Source organism: Podarcis liolepis (assembly GCF_965112155.1).
Source record: "Podarcis liolepis genome assembly, chromosome: 1".
NCBI classification, from domain to species: domain Eukaryota; kingdom Metazoa; phylum Chordata; class Lepidosauria; order Squamata; family Lacertidae; genus Podarcis; species Podarcis liolepis.
In genome coordinates, this window is record NC_139554.1 from 36,610,908 (window position 1) to 36,637,948 (window position 27,041).

Consider the following 27,041-nt stretch of genomic DNA (forward strand, 5'->3'; position numbering starts at 1 on the left):
AGTTGATGCACTGAAATCAAAGGAACACAAGAAGTCTGACCATTGGACTATTCTAGTTCATTAGCATCCACACACACTGGCAATGGCTCAAGCTTGGCTGTAAAGGATAAAATACGATATTCCTTTGCAGGCACATCTTGAATTCAAACCACACCAGTAAAAGAACTCTGTAGGTTTTGAAGTCACTTCAATACCCGCTTTCAGCAGAGATCAGCTATTTCTCAGGAGTTTAACTGTTCACAAAAGGGCTTGAAGTTACCACTGCTCAGCTGCCTGAGTCCATGAAAACTCGCATGCTACATAGATATGCACATGTGGTTGGTGCTCTTTTTCAAACAGCAGCTCTGAAGCTGGGGCAGGGGCAAGCAATTACCTCCTTTGCCTTTATGTCATATGTTCAGTCTATGACATCTCCAGTTAGAAAAGACATTGGAGAGCTCCTGCTATATGTTCGTATGACGTGTGTGTGTGTATCTGTGTGTTGGCTGTTTTTTATAAGTAAAACCCACAAACGGCTACTTAAAATAAAATAAATATAATTTCCAACAATAGTAAAGTAGTATACAATTAAAGGCTCCTGCAAAGCTCACAACTTTAATGAAACCACTGATAATAAATAACCAAAAACAAAAATAGCATTTTCAACCAACCCAAGAAGTTCAATAGCAGCACAGAACATCGCTCCCAAATAAGCTAGCAAAAATAAATAGGTGGTAGCTTCACAGAGGTCAGGTGGCAGTGAATTCCTATGATGTGGGGCCACCACTGAGAACTCCCTCTTGTGCCTACCAGTTTCATTGGTCTTAGTAGTGGACAAGTGGCTCTATCTTGATCTTATGGTATGTGTGTAGGCAGTCCTTCAAACAGCTCTGACTCAAGTTTTTAAAGGTAGTATTTTAAAAATATTAATATTTTAATAGACATCCTAAAATTGTCTCTCCAGGCATATTCCAGGTTTGTAAGTCCTAAATGAACCAAGTAAAAGAGAGAACAGACAAGCCATTGTTGCTATTTAGCTGCTGTCACTCTCTTATTTCAATCAATATTTCAATTCATCCACAAAGACCTTGCTGTTGTCATGTAGAAACAGATGCCATTGCTTTAGATGCGTTGTAGCTTCTGTTAGCCTACCCAGATCTCTTTAGCTAACTTTTTAATTTTGTTGTTAAAAAAGGACACAAAGCTGAAAAATCTTTTAAAATTTGATTTTCTCCTAAATTGTACCGAAGGCAACATACCTTGCTTATTTTTAATCACGTAAGTACAATACAGCCTGTCTAATAATATTTTTATGGCTTGGGTTGAATCAGCTTTACTGAAACAGCTGGGCAGCTGTCCAATTAAATATCTGCACATGTGAAACCTTCTTAGGATTTGCAGAAGGTGCTTGAAATACAGTGCTGTCCAGTCTAAAAGCAATATACTTGTTGAGAAATAATTGTACTGATTTGCTTAGTGCCTGGAGGGGTTGCTGGCTTCTGTAGTTTCCATAATGTAATCTAGTTAAGCAATTGTTTCCTGGTAAGTGTCCAGGCTTCCTGAGTCAGGAATCTGGCTGGCTACCCGGGGAAAAAAAAATATTCACATCTCTCTTTAACTAACCACCAACACATTGGATAAAGAAGTATGAGTCCAGAGCAGTAGATCTTACTTTTAGCAGGCATTTTTACAATAAATTTGTATTTTCTGAGAAAAGCCTTAGCTCTTGCCCTACATTGTTAGAATCATAGAACTGTAGAGTTGGAAGGAACCCCAAGGGTCATCTAGTCCAACCCCCTGCAAAGCAGGAATGTCAACTAAAGCATCCATGACAGATGATCATCCAACCTCTGCTTAAAAACCTCCAAGGAAGGAGAGTCCACAAAACTCCATCCAATGACAAAGGTGGTATTTTGTAGCTGTCACCCAGCTTAAAAAAAAACTTAGCTAATTGTGTTTCTAATTGATTTATTACTTACTCAATTGATGCATAAATTTGCATGTGTTAAGGTCTGAAGAGGAAAAAGCATATCTCATTTTAAAGTATACTGAGTCAATCCGTTCTGGGGAAGAAATGCAATGCAAAAATAGCAACTGTGCCCCTAGTCCTTCAGCAACGCCCAAGACTTTCCCTGACATTTCTCGGTACCACACTTCCCTGAAGTTTGATTATCACAACGAAAGCTGCCATGGAAGGCGTGGGAGTGGAGAGGGCAGTGACAAGCCCATGCAATGGCTAGATAGATAAAGATATAGATAAAACACACATGTGCACATATGCACACACACACACAGCCAAATTTGAATGTGCAAGGTATATGTTTGTTAAAAACAGTGTCTGCTAAAATGACTTTTTAAACATCTGCCTCCATATATGCACATTCTAGCAAAAATCACCTCCGGAGTCTTTTGGGAGAGAGAAGAGATCCAATTCACAGTCATACATTGGGCGACCTATTCAACTTGACAAGATTTTGCTTTCCAAGGTTAAAGTGCCTCATACGTTTGTGATCCATTCATATACACGGCCAACGGTCTGTCAGTATTGTAAGAAGCTACTCAAGGGACTTTTTAGACAGGGATTGCAATGCAAAGGTAAGTGTATTTAAGAACTCAGAGGAGCTCTGTCATATCCTCCCAAGAATTCCAGTTATGTATTTTTAAAAGTTCATATGTGTGTTTTTGTTTTGCTGCTGCTACTTGTGGGGTTGGATCCAGAGATAAGTGCACACAGAAGTTGCCTCTGTCTAATCTTGGGGGATCCCCTTCCCCCATGCTAAGCCATCGCATGCAACAAGGACCCTGACCTATGGCAAGGATGGGAGGCTGCTGAGGGTGGAAGGAAGGATGAGAAAGTCCATTTCTGCCAGTTCCCTTCTGTGCTCTTCAGAAGAGCTGTGTGGGACATGGAAGCATTAGACCACAACTTCTGGAAACCCTACTGCATCAATTATGACTTTAGAAATTTCACCATATATTGACCACAGACTCATCTGACATTGACTATAGCCACAGGAGGTAAAAAAACAAGATTTATTTTTTTAAAATGAAAACATGAAGTTTTGAGCATTCATGCAGAATGGTGGATTGCACACAGCTTTGATAATACCGCTCTCATCATTAGTGGGCGTGACCTTTGGCAATCAAATCAGCTGCCAAAGTAAGGCTTCGGTTCATTGACCCTTGAAGATAAGACAAAAATATACAGAAATATGCAAGGCTTCCGTATACCTTCCTGGACCAAAACCTCCTAAGGAAAAGATGCTCTTCCTGAGAACCTTATTTACACAACATTCTGCTTTTTCTGTTTATATATAATCTGTGAGTAGTGTGATTCTGCAGGGGTGCAGAAAAAGCACAGTATGTGGAATTTGACATAGAATTCAGCTCAAAATTTCAGCTTTAAGCTGTAAACAAACCCTCCATATTTTTTGGCCTTTATATCTGCAAAAATATGCTTGAAACTGAATGTGCAATGCCTATTGAGATCTCAGTAGTGGGCAGGCAGCTGCAGGCTCAGTAATAAAACCACTGACTACTTGTCCCTTATCATAGCCAGGTAACCCGGACTAAAGACATACTTTTTCCAAGGCTTTCCTAGACCCCCTAAGATTGGATGATTTTATAATATCTGCTATTATGTGGCTTTTGTAATACTGTTGTACTGGTATTTATGTTGTAACTCTGTTTATACGATACTCTTTTTTATTGCTTTTCTTTTGCATTTTTGGATACTGCTCAGAGGTATTTAAATGTTGAATCATGTAGAAATACTTTCAATTAAATGAATAAAAAAATGCAGATCACAGAGTTCAGATTTTTTGTGCAGATTCCCCCCCCCCCCGGAGGTATAGATGTGGCTAAATTGCATTTTTGTTAAAATATGGCATCGGTTTTTTTAAAAAAAGTATTCAAATAAACATCCTGATGACTGACACCCTCCAGCTACGTATATAGATTTATGGGAAAGTATGCTGTATTCTGGGGGAGGGGGGAGGGGGGGAACCAATTGTTTTGATAATGTCATGCTTATTTCCTGTTTCTTGAAAATTATTATTAATAATAATATTTTTTTTAAAGGGGGAAAAAATGTCATTCTGTATACTGACTCATGTAAGATACAATGTCAAACCACATTTGGTGTTGTGTGAATAAGTCCTATCATTCAGCCGGAAAAGTAGGGTTTGCATTTGCCCTGCAACCTAGGATCAAACCATGTTTTACAGTCCTGGTTCACGGGGAAAATGCAAACCAAACTTAGCAGAATTGGACGCAATGGAAGGGAAGTGGGGAATTGCAAGTGCAGGTTTTGTAAGCCTGAGGTCTACCCCATGCTTGTTTACGTTAGCACCAAAGCAGAGTTTGGAATTATGATCGAACCAAAAGAGACCATCTTACAATTATCTTGCGTTATATGCTGCAATGTACAAATCTCGACACCTGTTGATGTCGCAGTATCATTGGCTGAAATTATGCATCTTATCTTTAATTAGATTGCAGGTTCAATTGTCACAAACGCTGTGCACCCAAAGTGCCAAATAATTGCCTTGGGGAAGTGGCCATTAATGGGGGTAAGTTGCATTGAAAGCTGTAACAATGCATGTTCTAAAAGCCTATTGCATAGAGAGAAGACACTTAGAAGTAGATGAGGGGTTATTTTTAAAGAAAAGTCATAGGTTGCATTATACACTTGTACACTAAAATATATTGAGAATGAGCTGTCAATACGATGCTTTAAAATGTGACAAAGTGAGCATATTTTTTAGACTTCCTGAGTTATAAAGAATGGAAAACCAATGCAGGTTAAGTCTGGAACATGTGACTCTTCTACTTCATCTATGTATGTAAGTAGTTGCTTCTTTTATAAAGGCAGAGAAGGAGGGTCATATACCTGAATCTCATGTCAGACAATCTAGGAAGAGGAATACAATATTTCTTATATATAAATGTGTGACTGTGTTCTGGACAACTACAAAGAGGGGAGAAGGGGTGTCTCTTCCTACCCCCTCTCTTCTCCAGTGTCTGGTAACATTCCACCATGACAAAAAAGCTCCCACTGGCCCTTTGAAAATGTAGTTTTATACCTAGAGAAAACTTTAGGAATCCTAAAACTTGCCTCTTCTTTGAGATAAGTATTGCACGTCCCATAAAAGCTCATATCTGAGCCTCGGATAAGCAAGTTTCACCAGCATCTCTAGATGGGCATTTTGCTTGCATACATTTAGATTCATTTAGTGTTCTATCCCCAGTAGAAGTTCCCCAGAACCGATTGTGTCCTCTTGCTCTGTGTAGGCAGTCCTTTCTGTGAAAGCAAGCTCTCCTATGCCACTGTTAGAAAGAGAAGCATTTCTCCTTGCCTTGGTGGAGGTTGTTATGCCTGCCAAATCCTTGTCTTAGGGAAGTGCCTTGCAGGAAACGACAGAAGAGTGTTTGTCACCGAGGATTGTCATCCATCCAAGGATTACACAAATGTTTATTAAAAGTTCATTCCATAGGTGGGAAGCAAGATTGGTAGAATTATAAATAAGCAAGGATCATTGGGGAAAGACTCAACAATTTCCTCCTGGCACAAAACGTGTATCAGCAGATAGAAATGAAACTAGAGAACTGGCCCCATTCCACCAGTGTGATGTTATTTCTGGATAAAGCATAAAAGAAAATGCACTGGCATACTTAGCTGCAGTGTTCTAGATTCACTCTTGATGCTTAGAAAAATGCTATTTTTAAGAAAGTTGAGGAGAAGTGTTTGAAGCCCATATTCCAGTATTACATGCAGTAATTGATACAGTTTTGCATTTTCAACATTTTCCACTGTGCTATTTGCTTTGCTTTGTGGGAATTTTTGTAAAGCTTTAGCTGTTAGTTAAAAGAAACTTCTCCATCCCATTCTGAATACACTAGACATTTCCCCCCCCCCAGTAGATTTCTCAAAGCTATTTTAGAATTAAAGACTTGCTTGTTTGCTGGAAATACTCTTTCAGAAGCAGTATTCATATCTACGAGCTTAGTTTCATGCCAGAGTTAACACTGGATCTGTTTTTAAGGCTTTCACAATAACGTGGTCAAAATAATTCCAGATTTGCTTAGCCCGGGTGCTGAGTCTGATGTTGTCATGGAAGAGGGAAGTGATGACAATGACAGTGAAAGAAACAGTGGACTCTTGGATGAAATGGAGGAATCTGTGGGTCATGATGCTGAGATGGCAATCATGAACCAGAATGACAATGGAGAAATGCAGGATGCTGATCCTGACCAGGATGAGAGTAATAGGATGATCAGGTGAGTTTTTGCACAGCACATAGTTGAACTTGTTTCCACTGTTACCTCTGCTAGCTATAACTGTCAATATATCACCCTAGGAGTAAGGTGATAGGTTTCACCTCTAGTGAAACTTAACATGGCACTAAAAATTTAGTGTCTCCTGCAAATATTAGTGTATAAGAATAGATGTGGAAAAATGCAGATCTAAAAGTCCAACCCACACATTTGCACCCCTGTGTAATGCCCTTGTTGTGCCAGAATAATGCTACAGTTTGTTACCAGAGCCATGTATAAATTTTGATTGTTTATTTAGTATATTTATGTCAGCTGCTCTTCCTCCAAAATCCCTCAGAATGGCATACATGGAGTGTGGGAGGAGCTACCTAATGCTTCATTTGCGTGTCATTTTGGTTGGCCCAGTAAAAGTATTGCTCTGATAGGACTTTTTTCTTATGGAATTTTTCTTATGGGCCAACAGTACCAGCCTTACTCTTTGTTTCTCTTGTTCTGTTTGTTCTCCTGGAGACATAGCCACAGAGGACAACAAATTAACGTATCTCACTTTAGAAAGATTTGTTTTGCATGTTTATCAAAATCTATTGACTGGTGTGTGGTTTCTTTTAAGCCCTTCGACAAGCAACAATATTCCATTAATGAGAGTAGTGCAATCTATTAAACATACAAAAAGGAGAAGCAGCACAGTGATGAAAGAGGGGTGGATGGTTCACTACACAAGCAAAGACACTCTGGTAAGAAAGATGTTAAGCAAAAGAAGTCTCTGAACATCACTGATAAATTGTGACTCCCAAATGATTTTGGTGGTGCTTCCCTCATTCTCCTTGACAGTCAAGGATTACTGCACGTGTACAAAATGCCTTGAGGCCCTCCAAAGGCAGACCAAGGCCACAGAACAAAATCTTGAGCAGAGGTATGCCTGAGCAACTTTATTTAAGAGCAAAAGAGTCTTTTAAAGAGAGAAAGTCAGTCATGTATGCTTGCTGTTTCAGACTGCAGAGTGGAAACTTTGAATGTGAACAGCTTGAAGTATGTTTTAAGGAAGATTTGCTACCTTTGTCAGGGCTAGATTAGACTTCAAAACAAACAGAAGGGTCAGATTTATCCCTGGCATGCTGTAGAATGTGAAGCACTTTGAAGGAAACCAAATCAAGATGTGGAAAACAGCTTTCATCTGACTATCTTTTCTGTTGTTGTTGTTAGATAAAAAGGAAATCCATAGCTTTCATAGGGCACATTGAGAATTATAGCCCTGTGCAATGCAATGCAGTGGTGCAATGCTGTAACATGAGACACTTTGAGATAAGGCTTTGGAGGAATGATATTGGCCAGTTTCCTTCATATCTGTTGGACCTGGAGGGTCAGTCCAGTTTTGTGTTATACCTTGGACAAAGCAACTATTTTTGTACCTTAAAATACCTTGGATTATGTTGCTCCTGGAAACAGACTTCAAAGCATCTTTTTCAGAACTATGGTCTATGCCCTAATTACATGGGAAACTGCCTTATAATACAGATTTACACAATTGGTCCATCTGGCTCACTATTGTCCTGACCGTCGACTATGCTCCTTGGCTTATTGCCATGGCATTATTGCCTCAGTTTATGCTGGCACAGGAAGAAGACACAACAAACATTGGCCATATCTTCCAAGGCCCTGGGGCTGCATGAGAGGGACACAGACAAGAGTGGTGCCTTTACAACTCAAGTAAAGTCAGATGGAGCCCTAAGGTGCTGTCACTGTGCAGGCCACCTATTATGCATGAAGGAGGAAGGAGCATTTAGACTCCAACAAAGTCCTTTCCCCCCTCTTGATCGTTCTGTCTAACCTGTGATGCACAGGTTGATCACCTTTTTAGCAGAATGGGTATAAATGAAAGGAAGTCCTATATTGAATGGGCTTGCAGGCTCTCGCTATTCTATTCTCAGTCAGCTTTGTAAGTATGCCAGTGTACAACAGAGGGAGAGAGATTCACACAAATTATCCAGCTTCCAATTAAACAGAGGCTTCCAATTACGTTTTCTTACCCACAACTTAACCTGAACTCTAGTTGAAACGTAATTGCCCATTTTTTTACAGCTACAACATAGCATGGGACGCGGGTGGCACTGTGGTCTAAACCACTGAGCCTAGGGCTTGCCAATTGGAAGGTCAGCAGTTTGAATTCCCACGACGGGGTGAGCTCCCGTTGCTCGGTCCCTGCTCCTGCCAACCTAGCAGTTTGAAAGCACGTCAAAGTGCAAGTAGATAAATAGGTACCACTCTGGCAGGAAGGTAAATGGCATTTCCGTGTGCTGCTCTAGTTTCGCCAGAAGCAGCTTAGTCATGCTGGCCACAGGACCTGGAAAAACTGTGGACAAACATTGGCTCCTTCAGCAGTAAAGCGAGATGAGCGCCACAACCCCAGAGTCGTCTGCAACTGGACTTAACTGTCAGGGGTCCTTTACCTTTTACAACATAGCATAACTTCCATTACTGCCTGGTGAAGACATATCTAGGTAATCTTAACGATCACTCACCTGTTAGATTCAGTCTGTATATGGTCAATTAATGTAGAATGCTAACTGTTGCTACTAGTAACATTCTGAAACTCCCGTGACGGCATGCTGTATGTAGATATTTCTGGGGGAAGCCAAGTATACATCTTTGATGAAACTTGTGTAGAAGAAAATGCAGTCTTCAGCAGTGGCGTAGCGTAGGTTGTCAGCACCCGGGGCAAGGCAAGTAATTTGCGTCCCCTAACCCGTCGATTTGTGCCCCCTAACCCATCGATTTGCGCTCCCTAACCCTAACCCCCAGATGTTGCGCCCGGTGCGGCCGGCCCCCCCTGCACCCCCCACGCTACGCCACTGGTCTTCAGGGAACAACAAGGGGGAAAAAGGTTTTTTTAAAATACCTATTACTTTTGGATAAGTTTAAAACAATACCATTGAGTATTTCTCTGTATTGAAAATGAAATTGGTGTCTCTTTGTCATCCCTCACAATCTTCAAGTTGCATTATCTCATTTAATTTTATTTCATTGTTTCTTCAAATTTTCTTAAATTATTTTTGATTGTTTTTATTTCAACACAGAGGAAACGTCACTACTGGAGATTAGACAGCAAATGTATCACACTGTTTCAAAATGACACTGAAAGCAAATACTACAAGGTAAAATTGGGTTCTGGTTTTATATAGTGTATTCCAGAATGCAGCTATGATTAAAGTTTATGTTGTGTTTGTTAATATTTCAAAGAGATGGATGAGCACCATACACCCACCCACACATGCACATCTGATTGAATTGGAAATCAGCTGAATAGTTTCCCAAAGATACAGATATACCGGGACATAGCTTGACTTGTGCCTAAACCAATCCAAATTCACCAGTGCCACCATGAACCAGCAGCTGATGGTGGTGGAGGAGGAGTGTGCACAGAGACACCAGAGAAAGATCTGTGGCTGGTGTCCTTTTCCCATCCTTGGGACCCCCTGGGAAACTTACCAAACCTGCTGTTCCTGGAAAAATGCAGCTGATTTCTGGGCAGCCTGAGGAAGCTGCATCCATCTTGAGCCTGCTCCTAAAAAAGAAGCCTAGAGTGAGAGACTAGATTGATGTCAACAGTTTCCAGCAGCCCTCCTCTTTGTCAGATTTTTGGTGGGTGAGCTGTGAGTTTATTTGGGCCCAATGAGGATGGGTGGAGTCCTGGGGGAGAGCCAGGAGGCTGAGAGGGGAGGCATGTTGATATCAGTTTGTATTTATTACAGTTTTCTATTTATGTAACATTTTTATATGTAGCGCTGTATTTTTGTAATATTTTAGTTGCCTGTTGCTTTATTTTCTTGAACACTGCTTAGGGTATATATGTGTGCGTGCTTGTTTGTGTGTGCTTGTGTATGTGTGTAGATAGAGCCATATAGAAATGATCTAAATAAACCACTAACCTCTCCCATCCAGCCAGCCACTTTTCATCCTACCAGCACATCACATGCACACACACACACACACACACACACACACACACACACACACACTTTATTTAAAGCTCATTTCCCTGGCTAGTGAAAAGAGCTATACAGTGGTACCTCTGGTTAAGAACTTAATTCATTCTGGCGGTCCGTTCTTCACCTGAAACTGTTCTTAACCTGAGGTACCACTTTAGCTAATGGGGCCTCCCACTGCCACCGCACGATTTCTGTTCTGATCCTGAAGCAAAGTTCTTAACCTGAGGTACTATTTCTGGGTTAGCAGAGTCTGTAACCTGAAGCGTCTGTAACCTGAAGCGTCTGTAACCTGAGGTACCACTGTAGAAAGAGAGAAGAGAGGCTACAGGACTGAAAACCATGGATGGGGGCGCACAGCCCACTAAGCTTCTCCTAAGAGTTCTCAATTAGAGTGGACTTCTGTCCTCACCCCATTACCCTTAGTAGGTTGGGGAGTTACAGCCTTTTAGAGGGGAATTATTTTCCAGAATGGATTTTAAAGCTTTTTCTTTTCTTTCAATGAGCATTACGTGATCCCCAAAGTTTCTTAGGCATCTCTAATACTTAGCTACATTGTTAAGCTAATAGTTATTATTTAACTGTGAATCATAGTACAATCATACCTCGGGTTGAAGTAGCTTCAGGTTGAGCGTTTTCAGGTTACTCTCTGCAGCGACCTGGAAGTAACGGAACATGACTCAAAATGACGTCACGCACATGTGCGGAAGCAGTGAATTGTGACCCACAGATGTGGGTTGCGTTCGCTTCAGGATCCGAACGGGACTCTGGAACAGATCCCGTTTGCATCCAGAGGTACCACTGTAATGTCAAAATGGACTTCCCTGAATGTAGCTGTTTCAGGCTCTAAACCTAAACCACCTCTGATTTATTTCATTGGTGTTTATTAAGGGAAATGACAAAAGAGACTCCTTAGCTTCTCTATTCAGCTGTTATCCCAGCAGCCAGGAAATCCATTCTAATATTTGTGCCAGGAATCTGATCAATGCCTAAGTACTAGCAGGATCCACGGGATTTATGGGGTTTGTCTGTCTTGGATCAGATTCCAATCCTGCCTTGGACCATGTTCTGAAAATGTTGCAGTTTTGTCCACACCAGCTCTCTTCGTCCACAAAATCACTCCTTGCCACCTCTACCTCCTGAAACACCTTTCCCTTCCCTTTCCTGTCAAACAGCCCTGTGGTCAGCAGATTTCCTCCTTTCACTTTCTCCTTCTCTGTCAACATCTTGTAATTGTCAGCCCAGGGAGCCATCAGAAAAGCATGAATCCCAAAAGCTGGCGATGAGTCTCAGAAACTGCAATCAAGTAGGTGTTTGAAGTACTCTTTGTTCATGAGAAAGTGTTTTCAAAATTAATCGCCATTATCATTTTTCACAGGAAATTCCATTGTCTGAGATTTTATCTCTGGAACCTGCAAAAAACTTCAATTTAATGCCACAGGAAGCTAACCCCCATTGCTTTGAAATAACCACAGCAAATGTCGTATACTACGTCGGGGAAAATGTGGAAAACCTGCCAAGCCCTCCAGCTAATAACCATGTTCTCCCAAGTGGTTGTGGCCTAGATGTTGCAAGGATGTGGGAGATGGCAATCCAACATGCCCTCATGCCTGTTATTCCCCAAGGGGCACCCACTGGTTCAGGACCAAGTCTGCACCGTAAGCTAATTAATTTTCTGCTTTAAAATAAGCCACAGGATGAAACCATGTGGACTAGACCCTGTTTGTTGGCAGTATAATTACATTGTGCAATTTTACTCGGACACTTTGGCATATACATTATTCTATTCGAGAGCCAGTGTGGTGTAGTGGTTAAGAGCGGTAGACTCGTAATCTGGGGAACCGGGTTCGCGTCTCCGCTCCTCCACATGCAGCTGCTGGGTGACCTTGGGCTAGTCACACTTCTCTGAAGTCTCTCAGCCCCACTCACCTCACAGAGTGTTTGTTGTGGGGGAGGAAGGGAAAGGAGAATGTTAGCCTCTTTGAGACTCCTTCGGGTAGTGATAAAGCGGGATATCAAATCCAAACTCTTCTCTTCTTCTTCTTCTAAGGTAAGCAGCTAGGGACATCAACCTTTCACTTATGCTGTTATTATCCAGCATGTGGTTTCCAAGGAGGTTTAACACGTACTCTGATGTCTGGATATCATGATGGTTATACAGATTAATTTCGCACAAGATCAGTGTAGGGGTGAATCCCATCCCTCAGTCCCCAGACCGTTGCAGGAGCTGTGAAAGGCTGTGGACATATTGCTGTGGAATCACAGATCAGGCAGTATTACTTCAGAACCAAAAATATTTCCTAATGGATGGTGTGGTTAGGTTCAGGAATGTTATACCTCTGCTATATAACAGCATCAATTTAATAACAACTGTATATCACATACATCATTATCCAGAAGGGGAGGCTCATTCTAGAAGAAGAGGTACCTTCCTCCAACACACCTCATCCTTGAGCCCACCACTGCCATAATACTGTGAGGATCACGGTATTATGGCAGTGGGGCTTTCCTCTACCACGCTTAAGTTGTGGATTCATATCATTCTGTGCATTCACAGCAGAAGTAATTTCCATACATTTTCTTTCTAGGAAATATATCCATCAGTATCTCGGTGTCAAATTGCCAGGTCCAAGAAAACGTGGTAAGTTTTCTCAGTGTTTGTGACAGATGTGATAGAACTCAGCTTGCAAAGTCATTGATCTGTTTGGAAAACTTTGAGACGATGTCTAATTGGGCATTTTCTTTAGAGAAGGACAAAAAAAGTCGCCATTGAAGAAATGATTTTTACAGCAGCTTTGATTTTTGGTTTCCAGTTTTTAGAAAAAGGCCAAAATCTTGGGGGTTAATTTATATTCCTCTTTTGTAGCACCACAGTAAGATTACACCAATGTAAGTGGTCTGAGATTAGAACCATATGAAACGGTTGTATTATATTTTCCACTGAATTCCAGTTGCACAATCACAAGTGGGGAGAGTGCTGTTGTGTTTCACTCTTGCTTTCAGGCTTCTGGTTGGCCTCTGTGAGAACAAGATGCTCAACTAGATTGGCCTGATCCAGTGGGCTCTTATGTTAACCGCACAAGTCCATTTACTTGGACTTGTTGAAATCCCACCTTCCTTTTTGGAATTCAGTTGATACAGGGAGCCTTCCAAATAACCTAGGGCCTACACTACATTCCATCATTGGAATGGGATGGAGTTTAGAGCCCTTTAGAAGAGTTGCCTCTCCCCACCTCACAGACTCACAAACCCAAAGTTTCTTCAGAGTAGGGAAGAAAGTATGCTGAGTTCTTAAATGCTACTGAACATGTGATGGGTATTTGGTAGCTCCTTCACTTCTGTTGATGCCTAGTAACTTTGAATGTACTGCGCGTCTGCACAAACATTCAGGGTCCATTTATACACTTCAGGAAGGACCAAAGTCATTATACATAATTCCAAAATGAAGCCAGACTCCAGATAGGTTCTGATGCGTTGCCTTACCAGAACACGACTTCTGCCACCGAACTGCATTTTGAATGGAATTCAGCAGCATTTCTGTCCAATCGTTTTCTGAATTGACTTTATTTCCATACTCATCATGTTTAACATGCAACATCTTTGTACTAACAGGATATCAGTACAGTATACCAAATCTTTCCAGATGAGGTGCTGGGATCAGGACAGTTTGGAATTGTTTATGGAGGTAAGACTGGCATCCCACTGTCATACTCGGAGAAGATTGCCTGAAATCATTGGACAAAGTAGGCTCCAATCCTAATCCTACTAACCTGGGAGTAAGACCCATGGAATATGGTTAGGATGACTACTCAGGTGTGTCTGAAATTCTACACAAGCTCTACAACTTCATTATAAAGTTTTCCAGATCATTGCAATTAAGATGGTGCCCGCCCTGTGGAACGCCCTCCCTTCAGATGTGAAGGAAATAAGCAACTATCTTCTCTTTAAAAGACATCTGAAGGCAGCCCTGTTTAGGGACGTTTTTAATATTTAATGTTGTATTGCTTTTAACACTTGATTGGAAGCCGCCCAGAGTGGCTGGGGAAACTCAGCCAGATGGGCAGGGTATAAATAAATAAATAAATCATCATCATCATCATCAGCTTTGCAAGAGGTTGACCAAGGTGGTGGCGAGAGGGCTGCAGAGCCAATCTGGCACTCCTGCCAATGCATTGCCCATGTAAACAGCAGGGCCACGGCTAAGTTCTTCAGTGAGGAACTGGCAACAAGTCTCTGCCAGTTCCAATTAGGTTGCTCATATGCCTGCACGTCCCCAGTCCTATACTCTTGTTTAGAAGCCATTGTAGGTCAACTCCCACTGGTTAGGATAGTAGTAGCAGCACTGATGGAAAAGTAATTTTTAACACACTGATAAAATTCCTCAACCTCTGAAAGAAGCAAATACAGTTACAACACAACATTAGTGAATTATATATATATGTGTGTGTAATTGTAACATATAATTTAATACAAAATATGTATAATATATAAATAATAAAAATAATATTAATGCACCATATAATTACAAGTACTTGGCAATCATTTTTAATGATTTTATGCAATTTTATACACATTTTTTTAAAAAAGAAGACAAGTTTAAAATTATTGGAAATTCCACAACAACGTAAAAAGTGAATATTTTATGTCATCATTTGCCATGTAAAACTAAATTATATTAATTTAACCAGAATATATTTTGGTTTTTTTTAATAAATTTTTTATTGATTTTACAAAGTTTTTATAAACAATACAAACAAATAAAAAGACAAAACAAACATGTATAATTTCATCTCCTTTTTTCATAAACCTCACTTCTCTGACTCCCCCAAACCTCCCCTTTCTACATCCCAATTTCCAAAATTGTTTCAGCAAATCCTAAACTTAATTTTGTCAAATTTGTCCCTTATTTACTCTTTTCTTTTACTTAATCTTTTGTCGCTGTAATCTCCTTTTCTTACTAAGAAACCAGAATATATTTTGAGTTCCCAAGTCATGTGACAACATTTCAGCACCCCTCATTTTGGGAATTTCAAAAGTTGAAATATTAAACACACTATGTACACAGATGGATTGCTGGGAAAGGTGTCCTGTATTCTTCCAGACCAGGGGTCAGCAAACTGTTTCAGCAGGGGGCTGGTCCAATATCCCTCAGATCTTGGGGGGGGGGGGCGGACTATATTTTTTTGGGGGAAATGAACAAATTCCTGTGCCCCACAAATAACCAAGCGATGCATTTTAAATAAAAGGACACATTCTGTTCATGTAAAAACACCAGGCAGGCCCCACAAATAACCCAGAGATGCATTTTAAATAAAAGGACACATTCTACTCATGTAAAAACATGCTGATTCCAGGACCATCCGCAGGCCGGATTGAGAAGGTGATTGGGTCAGATCTGGCCTCCGGGCCTTAGGTTGCCTACCCATGTTCCAGACCTTTCCCTCCTATGACATGATGGGAGTCCTGTGGATACAGGGTTCTTTGTACTATAAACAATGCCTATTTATTTAGTGATGCTGGATTACATACCAAATTTATGGGCCAAACTAGATGTGAATGTCACACAAGCTTTTCATATTCCTTTTTATTAAAGGCAGGCCTCAGGATGCATACTAATGCAGAAGACTAGGGTGGGGTAGGGGAGGGATAATGGGCTTTTCAACCTTTCCTCTTGCACATTTTTCTTCTTCTAAAATTGACCTTCCTGATTTTTACCTATAAAAGGAAATATACTGGTCCTTTTTTGCCTTGAAATCTGTCTTAACAATTTCATGAAATTAAAGAAAGAAGTCTGAATGGTTTAGAGCATTCTTGTCTCAGAGGATACCTTGACAGTTAGGTTTTGTATAAAACACACAAAAAATACTTGAGTTCTGGAAAGGTGACGCTTCTCAGAGCTGATCATGTTAATTGGCATATTTTTCATCAAACAGGAAAACATCGCAAAACAGGAAGAGATGTAGCAATTAAAATCATTGACAAACTGAGATTTCCAACTAAGCAAGAAAGCCAACTTCGTAATGAGGTTGCAATTTTACAGGTATCTTTTATTTAATTACCAATTATATCCTGTATGTATTTAATTTAGAGCAGGGCAATAAAACTCTTTGAGAACAGGTTTCGGCAGTAGGAATCTATGTACCTCATTAAGCATTGGAACTACAGATAAAGTTTTCAAGTGATGTCTCTTTCTGAAATAATGTCTAATCTGCATTAAATATAGGAACTTTGCACCAAAAATTTCAGCAGTTTGCTAATCTGCATAGTCAGAAATAAATTTGCTTTTTAGATAATCTAGCACAATTACCCAGTGGCTGTTACGAGATCCTGTTGTGTGTCTCTGCACATGTGGTAACAAAAATAAAGCGTTGTCAGCCCAATTTCTTGTGCTATGAGTTGAGTTAGGGCTGCATTCCTAAGTTTTGCTTCGTATACTGTAAGCCTACAACTTATGCACATTTAACTTGTGTGCGTTCAGGTTTACAGATGTGGCAAAAATCTTTTAAGAAATTCAAAAGTGGGTGGAAAGCGGGTGAGATTCTGGGGGAAATGACTTTGGCCTCCCACCCACCATTGAACCCATTGTATTTTGACTATACACGATTTTGCCTTTAAGCTCTATCCCTGGAACATAACCCCCACGTAAGTTGAGGACTTACTGTATAAAGGTAAAGGGACCCCAGATCATTAGGTCCAGTGGTGACCGACTCTGGGGTTGCAGCGCTCATCTCACTTTATTGGCCGAGTGAGCCGGTGTACAGCTTCCGGGTCATGTGGCCAGCATGACTAAGTCGCTTCCGGCGAACCAGAGCAGCGCACAGAAATGCTGTTTACCTTCCCGCCGGAGCGGTACCTATTTATCTACTTGTACTTTGACGTGCTTTTGAACTGCTAGGTTGGCAGGAGCAGGGACCGAGCAACGGGAGCTCACCCCGTCGCGGGGATTCGAACTGCCGACCTTCTGATCGGCAAGTCCTTTAACCCACAGCACCACCCGCGTCCCTTTTTACTGTATACCAATAGGGAACTCATTCTCTGAGCGCCAATCCATATATAACACGAGGGGGGGGGATATCAGCAGGTTGGGATGTCTTCCAAACAAAAACCTAATAGAGAAACCTCCCAAAATCACTTAACAAGGACTGGTCACACTTGGTGGGCATGGACTGTTGATGATGCAAAGTTGATGCAAGGTTGATATGCAAGGTATGGGATTGCTTTTAAGATCCAAGAGCAGAGTACTGGAAACAACCTGCGGATAACATGGCTCAATTCTGATACTCTGAAAGAAATCGATTTGGACAAGGTCTCATTTCCATATAGAAGTTTAAAACGTTATCATTGACAAAGCATATTTTTGATAGTTTCTAAGCACATTTGGGCTGCCCTGTTAAACTTTGCATAGCAAATCATTGGTGGCATAATTCTGGCTGTTTATACTTTTATACTGGTGCCAAAGGGCTTGAAAAATGAATGGCTATGTCATTACCTAATGTTTCCTGAGCCTTGTCATTGGACCTAAACAAATCGGGCTCATTCAAATAGTGTTTTTCTTTGTTCATAGAATCTGCATCACCTGGGGGTTGTAAATTTGGAATGCATGTTCGAGACACCAGAAAGAGTGTTTGTTGTTATGGAGAAGCTCCATGGAGACATGCTGGAGATGATCTTGTCAAGTGAAAAAGGGAGGTTGCCAGAGCGAATCACCAAGTTTTTAATTACGCAGGTAAAGGCCCATTAAGCAGTGTCAAATGTTTTCTTTTTCTATGATATTCACGTCATAGCTCAGACAGCACAGCATGAGACTCTTAATCTCAGGGCTGTGAGTTTGAGCTCCATGTTGGACAAAAGATTCCTGCACTGCAGGGGGTTGGACTAGATGACCCTTCTGGGGCCTTCCAACACTACATCTCTATGATTTTATACCCTTGAAATGGATAGCAGGTCACAATGTGGGTGAAGGTTTAAAGAGTGAGAGCTGTCCAGAGTGGGTAAAGTCTAATTAGGGTAACTTCCTTTTACATTGCTAGTATGGCTTTATCAAGTTGACTGGGTGCTGTGCCTTTCTCTGTATCTTCTCTCTGATAAAGACTAGTTGTCGCGTGCTTGACTGTATTGTTCTGAGCTTAATGTACGATGGTAACCACAAATCATGACCTACAGTGCTTCTCTCAGGTGTGGTACTTGGAAGTCTACACCAAATCCTTCTTGCATGTTGGGGCTAGCATGTAGCCTGCATGTCTCTGATGGACCCATCTCCTCTCCATCTCTGACGCAGGCAGGGGTGCTTAACCAAGTTAGCCAGCAAAACATTTGGGAGACCATTCCTATGGGTTCAAAGAAGCTGTGCTAGTGCTCAGAACTTGGGTGCCCAATAAGTGCCAGATATGACTGATGGCTACATTGCCTCAGTTTGTTCTTTATAATCCATAAATATTCTCACCTGGTTTGCAGCTATATGCAAGCTAGTATGGTTTGGTGTGCTATATATATATATATGGCATTCAGCCCCTAGTTCTGATTTAGATAGTGGCAAAGACCTCTTAGAATTAAGCTTATAGCTCACATTATAGGCAGCATTCTCTCCTCCCCCAACCATGGGATGACTCTGAGAGGTCATCTCCCCCATTTTCCAGATTAAAACTTTGCTCCCATTATAATAGATAGTACCAGCCTTTAAATTTCTGGAGTTGTCTGTACCCCAACTGCTGATCACTAAAGTTGGAGAACTTCCTCTAACGAATAAGAGCACAGCTGTACGTGCTGCTAAAAGAATGCTTTGTAATAATAGTAGGAAGTATTGCTACTTGAGGATGCCTTTAAAATTAAGTCCCTTGTGCTTTATATTCCTGTTTGTTTACACAGCTTGGAATAAGAGCATAAAATCGCATGAATTAAGCTGTTGTGCTTGAGCTTGCTTGCGCTTGCTACTTTTCATCTCGTCTCTGGGAAAAACATTGAAACAGAAGTAAATATTGTGCAAACTATGTTACAAGAGGGCTGGTTTGTTTCTTTATAGATCCTGGTTGCTTTGAGACATCTTCATTTTAAAAACATTGTTCATTGTGATCTCAAACCTGAAAATGTATTGCTGGCATCTGCTGATCCTTTCCCACAGGCAAGTAGAAATAAATTCACATTGTACAGGTAACATACAGTTCCTTTAGATAAAGCCAAATGATTGTTGGATGCCACACCAATCTCTACGTGGTAAGAGACTCCAGGGGTCTAGCTATTTACCTGGGGTTTGGTTCCCTTGGAATGAGGGACAGCAGAGACAGTGGTGTCTTTAGGAAATATGGTTTATTTACGCATGTTTACAAGCTGAGCCTACAATGGAGGGACTCATAGCGTTAACACCCCAAAAGAATCTTGCTTCTCCCACAGCCATAGCCTTGGATTCCAGCCAAAAGCAGGCATGGCTCTGTCTGTCAGCTGCCCATCCTGCTGCTAGCTTCTAGCTCACACCCCTCAACTCTGGATTTTTCTTTCTAATTATCAGACGGTTGAGGGGGGGGCACCCATTGTTGTCTGGCACAGAGCCACTTCCTTTGTTACCTTAGCAACCCATGCTTGGGGACCATTTCCAAGAAACTTGTCTGGCTATTGCATCAGTTGGATCCTTGTTGGAACCAGGAATTAGAAGGGACCCAGGCAAAACCCCCTCAATCTCACAACACTATTATTACTAAGAGATTTGTGCTTTGTTCTTTTTCGGTTTGATAAATAGGTGAAATGGCTTGATTTAGTCAAGCACTCACCTAATACCTAACAAGTCCCTTTTACCTCTGCATATGCAAATTAATGACTCTACCCTGCAGTCTGAGCTGTATATACACAGACCAGACCACATGAAGATACCACTTGCTTCCACTTGGTACACTGGTACACAAATCAGCTGTAGTCAAGAGGAAAGTAGGAAACAGGTGTGTCCTTATTTTCAGCAGCCTCCCCAAGTCTCTAAAGGTAAAGGTAAAGGGACCCCTGACTATTGGGTCCAGACGTGACAAACTCTGGGGTTGCGGCGCTCATCTCGCTTTATTGGCTGAGAGAGCCAGCATGACTTAAGCCACTTCTGGCGAACCAGAGCAGTGCACGGAAACGCCATTTACCTTCCCGCCCGAGCGGTACCTATTTATCTACTTGCACTTTGACGTGCTTTCCAACTGCTATGTGGGCAGGAGCAGGGACCGAGCAATGGGAGCTCACCCCGTCCGAACCACCGACCTTCTGATTGGCAAGTCCTAGGCTCTGTGGTTTAACCCACAGCGCCACCCATGTCCCCCCCCAAGTCTCTAATCTATCCCAATTGGTTGTTTTTTAAAATGTGAAGAAGAGTAGCAGAGATATCTCCCCCCCCCCCACACACACTATATCTGCAAGTGCCAATAAGTTTTTGGGTGCACCCAGATGTGCGTAATTTCAACAATGAACCTGCTGTGGAAGTGCATTTGCCCAAAAAAGTTAAAATATGTTCTTACTGTGTATAGCCAAAGCCTGCTATCAAAGTTGCGAATGGCTGGCTTCCTTTGACATAATGATGTGATCACTTCCTCTGGAGCAGTTTTTCAAGTTGGGGGAAAAAAATATTGAAGGCTGTTTTTGTTTTTAAAGTCAAGCAACAAACATACAAGTAACCGGAGGTATTATCCTGTGCTTTAAAACATTGTATAAACAGGCAGTTTGCATGAAGCACAGAGGAAGGGTGAAGACAATCAACTGCACATCGTTGCATCTGTCATTGATATTTCAAATGCAGCAGGAAGCTGGGCTCATCTTGCTGGGGAAACATGATATAACTCTTGGGTTTGTGGACATTTAGTACACCTATGTGACTCTGCAATGGGTGTGCAATGGGTTTGTGTTGGAGCCAGATAACAAAGCAAATGAGGGTGATTTTGAGGTCTCTCCCCCTCTACCAGTTTGAAAGATGGTGTCAATAACACTGCCACTGTGTGAAATAAGGGCTCCCACAAAGCCCTGTGTTCCTCTGTCACTCTGTTTCTGTACTTCACTATATCTTGTTCATTTATGTTTTCCTGTAAGTTTCTCTTGGTCTGTGTGCTTTGCAAGTATTGAGGCTGTCCAAAGTATTGCCTGTGGATCACTGAAGAGCTCAAAGTTGTGGGGGGATTTATTTATTTTTAAGTTATAAGCTTCAACCTCTAATTGTTTAAAGTAAGTAAGAAAGAGAAAGCCTCTCAGAAATGTGAAACTACTATGGATTATGGAGGAAAGTCAATCCCTTTCATTTCCCCCCATAAAAAACCCCTGAACCTATTTGTCTACATTTTGGGGGGTGTTCCCATGCTTGTAAATGTAATCCAGTTGGCTCAAAGTGGTGAAAAGTTATAGCTGCTTTTAGTTTTGCAGTGAAGAACGCAGCTTCAGTTTACCCAAAGCGACACAGAACCCAAAACATAAACTGAAACTGAAGGAGCACAGGGCGGCATAGAAAGAGATTGGATTGTTTTCTTAATGCAGTTACAAGGTGAATGTTGAGGCCCATACATTGGCTAACACACTTTCCTTACCCCTTCTCTATTGTATCCCCAAACTGTAGGGACTGGTTCTGTCCTTTTTGAATACACAGCTAGGCACTATGGACTACATATGGTTTTACTTTATAATAACGATAGGCCTTTTGGAAAGACTGTTGTCTGCTTGAAACATTCTTTGCTCAGTTATGCGGGGGAGAAACAGCTTTAGCACATGCTAAATTGACTTATAGATAGCACAAGCACTGTGTTGACTTGCACATTGTTTCTTTGAAAAACATCGGAATAAAACAAAAAATACAAATTTTATTATAATGGCTTTATACTAAACAGGTGAAACTTTGCGACTTTGGTTTTGCACGGATCATTGGAGAGAAATCATTCAGACGTTCAGTTGTGGGTACGCCAGCCTATCTCGCTCCTGAAGTCCTAAGAAACAAAGGGTACAATAGATCATTAGATATGTGGTCTGTGGGGGTTATTATCTATGTCAGCCTTAGTGGCACGTTTCCATTCAATGAAGATGAGGACATTCATGATCAAATCCAGAATGCTGCTTTTATGTACCCACCGAACCCCTGGAAGGAAATCTCACATGAAGGTATTTTTTTTAATTCTAGTACATACATATTTGAGAAGAATCAAAATATTTACTTATTTTTTATAGAAAATATAGATTTCATCTTTTCACACTAGCTTCCCAAAGCAGCTAACCACCATTTTTAAAAATGATCATAAATACAATAAAAATATTCAATTAATTCCTCCTCAAGGTAGACCAGTTGAAAGAAAAGAACCTTAGTGAATCATGTCCATTAACTTCAAGGGGTCGGGTCTGAGTAAGACATTCTGAGTATGACTAAAACTGAATACCACCCAATAAAATCACTTTCTAAAACTCATCTGCTCATTTCTTTACTGTGTTTATATAGATGCTCAATAACAGGAGTTCTCTGGGTAGCTCTTAAAGCAATAAACAAACAAACAAACAAACAAACAAATACCAATAAAATACATTGTGAAACAAGAAAAACCATGAAAATTAGAAAAGTGAAACTAAAAATTAATCTGAGAGGCCCAAACCGTTAAACATAGATTGTTTAAAAGGTCTGACTGAAAAGGTGAACGAACTTGCTCGGCTGTTTCATAATCAGGGTCCAGTTACTTAAATGGCCCTGTCCCTTGCCCACCTTACTTTATATGATCGAGCCCTTAGAGAAGGGCCTCTGAGAAATATTGTAAGGGTCAAGTATGTACAATTGCAAAAGTGTGTATTTAAACCCAGCCAGGTGTAAGCTAAAAACTAGAGAATATTGCAGCAGAGGAACAGAACAGAAGGGAAGGTCTCTGCAGTTTGACTCAGCCTCTCTGAAAAGAGAGTTCCTGAGCATGAATGCAGCCGCTAAAAAGAACTCTCCCACGTCCCTGCCAGTCACATTATATTGGCAAGGAGAACCTCTCCTAGAGATCTTAATACACAGGCAGATTCATAATGGATAAGACAGTCTTTCAGGTAACCAGGTCCAAAGTTATCTAGGGCTTTTGAAGTAATAATGCATTATTCTTGGAGAGAAAGCTTTCGAAAATTGGAATGGAGATCTATTCACTTTATTGCTGCCTTGCATTTCCTCGCAATATCTTCAATTTCATCTCTCCAAATGCATGGCAATATTATTTGTTATAAGGCAGAGAACAAAATGTATGATTGCTAGGCTACACTGACTAATGTTTTAACTCAGTACAAAGCTGTTTACTATTTTCAGTGATGGACGCTTGATTAGCAAGTTTGGGAGTTGTGAACATTATAGTTGTGTGAGGTAGTAACTTGGAAAAAAGTTGTTTTTATTTATTCATTTTAAAAAATCAAGCTAAATCAACCTGCATGGCTGTCATAAACAGATTTATTAGTTCTGTCTCGCAATGTATTAGTTCTGTCACTGCCTCTGAACCGTATGCGATTTCAAGAGGTATTTGAGAGTGATGTCTTCTGAAATTATGTTTTTTCTCCAGCTATTGATCTCATAAATAATTTGCTGCAAGTGAAAATGAGAAAGCGCTATAGTGTGGACAAGACGTTAAGCCACCCATGGCTACAGGTAATGCTGTAAATTTCATGCCTTTCACCTTGTTTGTAGTGAAGATAGACCAAACGCAGACAAAAAGTTTACCACAGCCACTCCAAAACTTCAGCACAGTTACCTCAATGAAGGCTAAATATTACAATCCCATCCGGAGACTGTGGGAAAGTGTGCCCACTTTGCTAGGTGAGGCCCTGGGAGCCAGGCTGTAACATTAGAATGTTTTCCTTCCACAGGTATTTTGCATACAGTAGGGATCTGGAGCCTATATCCCTCTAGATGCTGACTGACTACAACTCCCATCATCCCTGGCTACGTTTCCTATCATTAGTATACAGCATCTTTATGCTGGCCAGGGTCATAGCTCAATGGTTGACCACATGCTCAATCATCAGAGTTTTCCTCTGCTAATCTTGAAGCATAAGAAGTGTGTGTGGAGGAAACAGTTGGCTAAGTTTGCCCTGGTCACCCAAATAAATACTATTTTAAAAATTCCTGTTGTTGCTTGGTGCTGCTCTTGCTTTTTGTTCTCACGCTGTTGAGTTATTTTTGTCTATATTGATTTATTGTCGTTTCATTGTCTTGAAGGCAGAAAGGTGTGGTGAACATACTTACATATACATGCAAAATTTTGAGGAATAAACCCCATGAACCTCTGGGCCTGGTTCTGGAACGTAGCTTTTCAGAAATACTTTCCAGTGAACCTAGACACATTGATGTGTTCTCATAGCCAACGTTTTCACAAAAGATGCTATGAAAGTAACACGTGCTGCATCACTTAAATTTTAACAGAATTATGGAGAAACAGGCATCTATAGTATTATCTGTAAGACTGCTTTTCAGATATTAATTTAAGCATGTTGTTTTTCTCCCTACAGGATTACCAAACCTGGCTAGACTTGCGTGAGCTCGAATCTAAAATAGGCGAGCGTTATATCACCCATGAGAGTGATGATTCACGGTGGGAACAGTATGCCGGAGAAAATGGCTTGCAGTATCCAACACACCTTATCAGCCCAAGTGCTAACCACAATGAAAACCCTGAGCCAGAAGAAGCAGAGATGAAAGCCCTCAGTGAGCGTGTCAGCATCCTTTAAATTGCAGCCCTTGTAATCTGTCAAAACACTGTGGAACTAATAAATACATACGGTCATGTTTAACATTTGCTTTGCAGAACTGCCATTATTTTCTGTCAGATGGGAACAAAGCTGTTACTCTGTTACCACCATTGATGTATGGGAGTTGCCAAGACAAATCAACAGAAGCATCCCCCCCCCCATTTTGTGTGAGCAACTGTGTTATATTAACAAAAAGTTCCCAGAAACACTCAACCTGTTGTTGTGGATGATTCCTGTTGTACTCGGAGCATTCAAACCTGTCTCCACTGTGCCTTCTCAGACAAGTGTCTCCTCTTACTCATAACTTTGTGGGGTACCATGAAGCATTTGCAGGTGGATCGCTGGTTTTGTGTGCATCATGAAATTAGTATTGTACTTGTTTGCAAACTCTTGAAGAGTAGATTACTACTGCTGTTCTGTGAACAACTTTTAACGTTTTCGATGGGGTTGGGGATTTCTGTTTCTGGTTTTTGCTTTTCGTTGTGGAACAATATGTTGAGATACTGATGCAAGGAAGCATTTTTTTTTTTAATGTAAAAGCAGCACACAGCATTGTAAATTTGCAGATGAGATGCCCTAGCATTTTGGACATTTATATGGATGCCCCCAACCAGTCATGGTGCAACCTCTCTTTAAGCCTAAATGCCTTAGTAATGTAAATTGCAGCCCCTGCTTGTTCTTATGACATGCTGCTGTAACATATACATTTAGAAGCTGGACAATATGTTGCCTTTGTGTATGTTTTGAATAAAATTCTGCTGAAAAATACTTTTTTAAAAATAAATAAATATTAAATTACTTTACCAGTCGAAAGACTTGTCAAGCTTGAGGTTCTGTCAAATAAGAATAAGTAATCCTTTTCCAAGCATTACGTTACTGTGATTGTAAAGGTGTTTCACTCCCCAAAAATAGTTATTCGTTTATTTCCTTAATTTCATATTCTACCTTTCTTCCAAGGAGCTCAAGGCAGCATATTTATTTATTTTATTTCACAAAATTTATATAACACATGATTGTAATGAAACCTCTAAGCGGTTTCCAGAACCAACACATTATGCATAAAAAACAACAGTTAGAATTAAAATCGTTTCAAAGATAATTAAAATCGACAGTAAGCAAAAGAGATTATAATACATTTCCGAGCAGGCTTGCTGAAACAAAAATGTTTTAAGCAGGTGCCAAAAAGGGCAATGCAGGAATCTCAACCCGTGGTCCCCATTGCAAGTGTGCTAGCAGTTTTATTGCTGCACCACATGCCATTGTTGAATCCATTGAAATGTTCACTATATAGCTCTGAAACTTCAGTGGAATGAAGAAGAAAAGTACAATAAGAAGAGGCCTTCTGGGTCAGACCAAAAGCCTTCAAAGTCCAGCATTCTGTTCCAACAAGATGCTTGGGGAGGCCCACAATCGGAATGTGAGGACAGCCACCCTCTATTTATAGCCATTTAAAGACATAGCTACCCTCATCCTAGGGTAGTGTACATACAGAAATTGAGGTCTGGGTTTACCTGGCACTTCATGCTTATCCTATAATGTTGTGCACAGGTGTGGTGAGGGCTTTCTCTTTCCTTACCCCTATTAGCAGGTGATAGTGATGGTGACTGAAATATGAAAAGCAGCCAGAGAATCCTTGCAAAGACTTAATAGGTAAGGAGAGAAAGGTAATATGAACACAGTTGCTGTGAACATACAGGTGATTAGGAGAAGGATCAGATGGAAAACTAGCAAGGGGGAAGTAGCTGGAGTCTAAATGACAGGTGTGCCTTATACAGCAAAGGTTTTAAAAGGGTAGACACAGTTATGGGTGGCTTGGCATGACAACCAGCCGTATGTCAGGGACACAAGAGGAGAGTATTGAATGTTATATGCAAAATTACATGTGATGCTCTGGAAGAGAGGGAGTTAATGTTTGGCTTAGATGTGCTGGAAGGAGCAGGGTTGGGTTGAAAAACCTATGTATCCAATGTGCTGATGGATGAGATATCCAGGAAATGCTGGCAAAACAGAGATGGGACTGGATAAGGGTAAGTGGTCAGGAATGGAAAAGAAATATGAGTCCTCAGCATAGCGGTACCTAAAACTATTAACTTAAGTCAGTACATTAAG

The 27,041-nt window shown here is 40.8% G+C and overlaps 1 protein-coding gene across 2 annotated transcripts in view; it reads left to right on the plus strand.

Annotated features, from left to right (window-relative positions):
- The window catches only part of PRKD1 (protein kinase D1), a 95,449-nt gene extending 69,704 nt beyond the window's left edge, over positions 1-25,745 (plus strand). For both annotated transcript variants that reach the window (XM_083506623.1, XM_083506624.1), the window contains exons 7-20: positions 2,367-2,574; positions 4,473-4,550; positions 6,057-6,258; positions 6,866-6,989; positions 9,330-9,407; positions 11,617-11,896; positions 12,827-12,879; positions 13,851-13,923; positions 16,172-16,278; positions 17,803-17,964; positions 19,258-19,356; positions 22,070-22,337; positions 23,747-23,832; positions 24,693-25,745. In XM_083506623.1, coding sequence (XP_083362749.1) covers positions 2,367-2,574; positions 4,473-4,550; positions 6,057-6,258; positions 6,866-6,989; positions 9,330-9,407; positions 11,617-11,896; positions 12,827-12,879; positions 13,851-13,923; positions 16,172-16,278; positions 17,803-17,964; positions 19,258-19,356; positions 22,070-22,337; positions 23,747-23,832; positions 24,693-24,911 — 2,037 coding nt within the window. In that variant the 3' untranslated portion in view covers positions 24,912-25,745. The remainder of the gene's footprint in view (positions 1-2,366; positions 2,575-4,472; positions 4,551-6,056; positions 6,259-6,865; positions 6,990-9,329; positions 9,408-11,616; positions 11,897-12,826; positions 12,880-13,850; positions 13,924-16,171; positions 16,279-17,802; positions 17,965-19,257; positions 19,357-22,069; positions 22,338-23,746; positions 23,833-24,692) is intronic.
- Positions 25,746-27,041: the final 1,296 nt, after the last annotated feature.